Source organism: Belonocnema kinseyi, chromosome 2, assembly GCF_010883055.1.
Source record: "Belonocnema kinseyi isolate 2016_QV_RU_SX_M_011 chromosome 2, B_treatae_v1, whole genome shotgun sequence".
In the NCBI taxonomy this organism is placed as follows: Eukaryota; Metazoa; Arthropoda; class Insecta; order Hymenoptera; family Cynipidae; genus Belonocnema; species Belonocnema kinseyi.
The window spans coordinates 94,479,776-94,486,085 of NC_046658.1; the positions used below are offsets into that span (position 1 = coordinate 94,479,776).

General features: G+C 26.5%; 1 protein-coding gene across 1 annotated transcript in view; it reads left to right on the top strand.

Moving 5' to 3' along the window:
• LOC117167945 overlaps positions 1 to 6,310 on the top strand; it is a 39,022-nt gene that overhangs the window by 28,059 nt on the left and 4,653 nt on the right. The window contains exon 8 of the mRNA XM_033353202.1: positions 2,480 to 2,823. Within this exon, the coding sequence (XP_033209093.1) occupies positions 2,480 to 2,823 (344 nt within the window). The remainder of the gene's footprint in view (positions 1 to 2,479; positions 2,824 to 6,310) is intronic.

Below are 6,310 nucleotides of genomic sequence, written 5' to 3' on the forward strand. Positions count from 1 at the left end.
ACGCCTCTTCTTAGTGTAACTATGACCGGGAAGTGCTTGGACCCTATCTCATTCCCTACCTTCATACTCCCTATCATATGCCGCATTCTTTCTTCAGCCAAGTTGTAGTCTATTACTGTTGCTCCCTATCCTATGAATGTGATCTCCCCTTCCTCATCTCCTGTCATATTGCCATTGCATATAAACCATCCTGTTTCTCTTATCATGTCTAGTAACTTCCTCCCCTCCCTGTCCGTCTCTCTATGTTTGGAGTTCCTTATAAATGCCTCCTTTTCTTCATCCCATAACCCTCCCCCTTGTTCCCCAGTCCATGCATTTAAGTCCCCTCCTATTAAAACCAATTCTTCCTTCTTTTCCTCCATGTTCCCATCTTTTCTCCCTTTTTGAAATACGAAATCAATTTTGTCAAAAAAAATTGAATTTTTAATCCAAAAGGATAGACTTTTAACCAAAAACTATGACTTTTTAACAAAATTGTTGAATTTTCTACCATATAATTGCATTTTTATCCAAAAAAGATTGAATTTCTCTTTGAAAAGATGAATTTATAATTTAAAAAAATAATAAATAGGTACAAAAAATAGTTCAATTTTCATCCAAAAAGATTCCAGATCATTTTTCAACATCAAAATATAGATTTTAACCAAAAAGTTGCATTTTTAAATCAAAATGATAAATTAAAAAAAAACTATTTGAATTTTCAGTCAATAAAAATTTAAGTTGCATTTTCACGATCAAAATATGACTTTTTAAATAATAAATCAATTTTGTCGAAAAAAATTGAATTTTTAGTCCACAAAGACGAATTTTTTCCACCAAGAAAGAATAAATTTTTAACGAAATAGTTGAATTCTATACCAGTTAGTTGCATTTTTATCGAAAAAAGATGGAATTTGTACTAAAACAGTTCAAGATTTATCATTTCAGTTGAGAATTCACCACTTTAGTTGAAAATTCTTCCATTTTAGTATAAATTAGTTTTTTGGTTGAAAATTCTACTATTTCAGTTCAATATTCTTTATTTTACTTGAGTTTTTTTTTAATTCAACTATTTCAGTTGAAATTCATCGGAAATTAATTTTTTAAATGAAAATTGAACTGTTATTGTTTGAAAATTACTGTATTCCAGTTGATGATTTATAATTTTAGTTAAAAATGCGTCACTTTGGTTGAAATTTGTTGTTTTTTTATACGAAAATTTAGTTTTTTTAATTGAAAATTTAACTATTCCATCCATTTTTGGTTGCAAACTAATCTTTTTTAGTTCAGAATTCATATATATTTTGCCAAAATATTGTCTATCGATAGAAAAATAATCTTTTTGGTTGAAAATTCAACTATTTTGTTAAAAATTCACGTATTCTGTTGAAAATAATTTTTTTGGTGTGTAATAATTAATCTTTTTGTTTAAAAATTAATCCTCTTATTTGAAAATTATTCTTCTTGTTCGAAAACTCATCCTTCTGGTTGAAAGTTCAATTATTCCAAGTGAAAACTCTTTTTTTTTTAGTTTAAAATGTAAGTAGTTTTATTTGCAACAAAAAAATGAATTTTCAACTTGAATGCTTGAACTTTCAACCAAAAAGATGAATTTTCAAAAAAGAAGTCAAACTCTTTTGTTAAAAAATATATCTTTTTGAACTCGAAATTATCTATTCCAGTTAAAGTTTTATCATTTCAGTTGAGAATTCACCACTTTGGATGAAAATTCGTCTTTTTTTTTAGAAATTAATCTTTTTATTCAAAATTCAACTATTCTAGTTAAAGATTCACCATTTAAGTTGAATCTCCATCACTTTGGTTGGAAATTAATTTTTTTTATTGAAGATTTAACTATTCTATTTTTTTTATGAATTGGTATTTTTAAGTTGAAAATTCAACTATCTGTTTGAAAATTCATGTATCTTGTGTAAACTCCTCTCTTTTGGCAGAAAATTCATCTTTTTCTTTAAAAATTTATTTTTTGTTGAAAATTAAAGTATTCCAGTTTAAAATATTCATCTATTTCAGTTGAAGATTCATAATTTTAGTAGAAATCTTATCAATCATCACTGGTTTACAATTTTTTTTATGCGAGAATTTATTTTTTTTTAATTTAAAAGTTACCTATTGTAAATTCAACTATTTGGTTAACAATTTATCTTTTTTCGTTGAAAATTCAACCATTTGATTGAAAATTTATATATTTGCTCAAAAAATCGTCTTTTTCCGTAGAAAATTAATTTTTTTTTTGTGTTAAAAATTCAACTATTGGGATAAAAAATCATCTGTCTTGTTGAAAATGCAATATTACCACATTAATTAGTTATTTAATTAAGAATATTTGAATGACTTCGTTCAATGAAAAATTATACCTAGAAAAAACTTGAGATGCCTGTAAAGAAAGCTGGAATTGTCAGGGAATTTTTGTTCTCTAGGATTTGAGTGGACACCCTGGTTGAAAAATTTCTCATTTAACAATAAACAAATTACATTACAGGCGGATTATGATTTTTCCGAATGGACCGAACCATTCCGAATCGCAGGTGGCAATGTACTTCCAAGTTCCGGAACTGCGAGTTACAATAGTTTGTCCGGATGTCCTGCATCGACTTTTGCGAATACGAAAAATGCGATAAAAACTGCTCTCGAGCAGGATTCAATTGGTATAATTATTGCACATTGGTCAGGCAGTCATCATTTGACTCCTCACACTTTTGCGTGGGTTGGATATTTAATAGGAGCGGGATTATCTTGGAATCCGGCTACTGAGATAGACATAGGATCGACTACTGAAAATTACGAAAATTGCGAAATCAATGGATCAGCTAAGCATCACAATCAGTGAGTAGTACATTTTTAAATTAAAAATTTCTATGTCTCTTTAATGAAAAACATTCAAATTTATCAACGAAATAATAAATAAAAAAGAAAGATTTTATTTTTAAAAAATAGCTGCAGACAAAGATAAAAAAGAGAAAAGAAAAAAGAGAAGGCAACCAACCATATCCCCGTCCTTTTTTTAAAATTTTCTTTCGTCTTCTTTATTTTTATTATTATCAAATCACGGTAAATATGTTCTTTTATTGCGATTTCCTAATAATAAAAATAAAGAAAACGAAAGAAATATAAAAAAAAAGAAGGAAGGGAATTTGGTTGGTTGTCTTCTCATTTTTCTTTCCTCTTTTTTAGTTTTGTCTGAAGATTGTTTTAAAAAGAAAATCATTTTTTTTTTAAGTACACTAGAAGCATTTTGTGGTGGTTGTTCAAATTTGGTCGTTTAATTTTTTGTTTTATTTTCAGGAATTCTGTACATTACCTTGATTATTGGACATTAAATAGGATTTTGAATTTAATTTTAATGGAATTTAAGTTTGTTTAATTTCAACGAAATTCGATCTTGGAATTTACAAAGAATATATCTTACGATTAAAATTAAATTTTGAAAACACTCTTTTCCATGTCACTATTCAAAGTTAAAAAAATAATATTAAAAAAGAGGAAAGCAAGAGAAGACAACCTGCGAATCCCCTTCCTTCTCAACTTTTTCATTTTGTAAACTCACAATAAATAAATAAATGACGAACAATCTAAATGTTCTTTTGATTATAATTAGGGTGCCGATTTTACTGGGAAACCCAGGAATTGATCGGAAACTTAATTTGAAAAACGGGAATTTACTTCTAATCGCAGAAAAATTCAACTTCATTATTTAAATAATTTTATTCAATTTAGAAAATTGAAAGTTTAAATCTTTTGGTAAAAATTAATTTTTTTGGTTCAAGGTTAATCATTTCAATTGAAAGTTCATCTCTGATTGAAAAGGTAACTACTGTGTTGAAAATACTTTTTTTGTAGATAAAATTTTAACTTTCAGTAGAAAATTCAATTACCTTGTCGAAAATTCGTTTTTTTTGTTGTTGTCAAGAAATAGATTTTAATCGAAAATTTTACCATTCCACTTTTAATTGAAAATATATTTTTTTTGATAAAAATTCAACTATCTGTTTGAAAATTGATATTTTTTATTCAGAAATTAAATAGACTTCTACTACCCTTTTTGTTCAAAATTTAACAATTTAAATGAAAATTTGTATTTTTAAATTGAAAATTCATATATTTTGTTGAAAATCAATTTTTTTTTAGGAAATTTTCTTTTTTTTTTTGCAAGTGTCTCTTTTGGTTTAAAAATTCTTCTTTTCGGTTGAAAATTCAAGTATTTCCGTTTAATATTTATCATTTTAGTTGAAAAATCCTCTTTTAGATTGGAAATAAAATTACTTGATTGAAAGTTAAACTCTTTTGTTAAAAATGCATTTTTTTGTTGTTGAAGATTCATCATTTCAACTGAAAATTAGTTTCTGGTTGAAAATGTAACTACATTGTTCGAAATCAATTTTTTAAACTAAAAATTTTAAAATATTTCAGCAAAAACTGTAATTATTATGCTGAAAATTCAACTTTTATGCTGAAAATTCCTTTTTTCGCTTTGTTAAAAATTACATTTTGAACAGCAAATTGAAGCATTCTATTTTTTGTTGAAAATGTGTTTTTTTGAGTGAAAACTCAACTATTTGGTTGAAAATAGATACTTTTTATTTATAAATTCATCTATTTTTTTTTAATTTCTGTAAATTGTAAAAAATTCGTCTTTTTGTAGAAAAATAATGTTTATGGTTGAAAATTCATCTTTTTGGTATAAAATGCAACTATTCAGTTAAAGATTCGTCAGTGTTAGAGCAAATTAATTTCTTTAACTGAAAATTTGTATGTTCATTTTTGGTTGAAAATTCATCTTTGCTTTTTTTAAATTCAATAATTTGGATGAAAATGTATCTTTCTTTATTTTAAAATTCAACTATTTCATTGAAAACCCAAATATTTCGTTGAAAATCGAATTTTCTTTGTTGAAAATTATCTTTTTCTTTGCAAGTTAATATTCTTATTTAAAAACTCTTCTTTCTGGTTAATAAATTCAAATATTCAAGTTAAATATTTATCATTTTACTTGACAATTCCACTTTTAGGTTGGACTTAAATTATTTGGTTAAAAGTTAGTCTTTTCTTAAAAATACATTTTTTGAGGTGGAAGAGTCATCATTTTAACTGAAAATTCATTTCTGGTTGAAAATGTAACTACTTCGTTGAAAATTAATTTTTTGTAACTAAAAATTTAACTATTGTAGCAGATAATTCAACTACTTAGCTGGAAAATTCTTTTTTTTTAATAATTAAATTTTGAACCGAAAATTTAAACATTCTATTTTTGGTTAAAAATGTGTCTTAAATTAAAAATTAATTTCTTTAGATCAAAAGGAATTTTTTGCCCAAAAACTTAACTATTTTGTTGAAAATTTGTTTCTTTTTTTTGTTGAAAATTATTATTTATTTCAATTAAAAATGTAACTACTATTACAGTTGAATATTCCATAATTTTAGTTAAAAATTCATCTCCTTGGATGAAAATTAATTTTTTAACTAATGACTTATGTATTCAATTTTTGGTTGACAAATTTTATTTTTTGATTGTAAATTCACCGTTTTTGGTAGAAATGAATCTTCTTGGTTGAAAATTCGTCTAGTTGATCCCAAATTCAACTTTTCTGGTTAAAGCTTTATCATTTTAGTTTAAAATGCATTTTTATGGTTTAAAATTTAACTGTTCCAGTTACAGATTTACCATCTTAATTTAAAATTCATCACTTTGTTCAAAAATGTAACTTTTCGTTTTTACTTAGAATATAATTATTCAAGTGTTTGATTGAAAATTCAACTATTTCAGTTTAAGACTAATTGTTTTAGATGAAAAATGATTTGTTTTGTTAAAAATTCAACTATTCCAATTGGAGATTCATCATTTTTAGTTGAAAAATCATCATTTAGTTTGAAAATTGAACTATTTTCTCAAAAATCCGTTATTTATTGTTAAAAGTTGATTTTTTAAACTAAAAGTTCAAGAATTCCATTTTATGTTAAAAATTGATATTTTTTTTGTGAAAAATTTAGATATTTGTTTCGAAATTCATATATTTTGCAACAATATACGAGGGGCAAGTAAAAAGTAAGGTTCCCAACGCTGTAGCTCCGCCGCGCGTGTTGCTAGGCGAAATCCGGCGACACCGCCGTGTGCGTCTGTTCCCCCACTTCATTCCTAGCGGCCGGAGAAGTCGCTACGACCACGACGCTCAGTGCCGGCCTGACAGCCGTTCGAGATGGAGCCCGCAATTGACGTCACCGCCAGGTGCGAGATCCGGGCAGTGATCCGTTTTCTCAACGCCAAGAAGTTACCGCCTGTTGAAATTCATCGGCAGTTAACAGAAATTTATGGGGA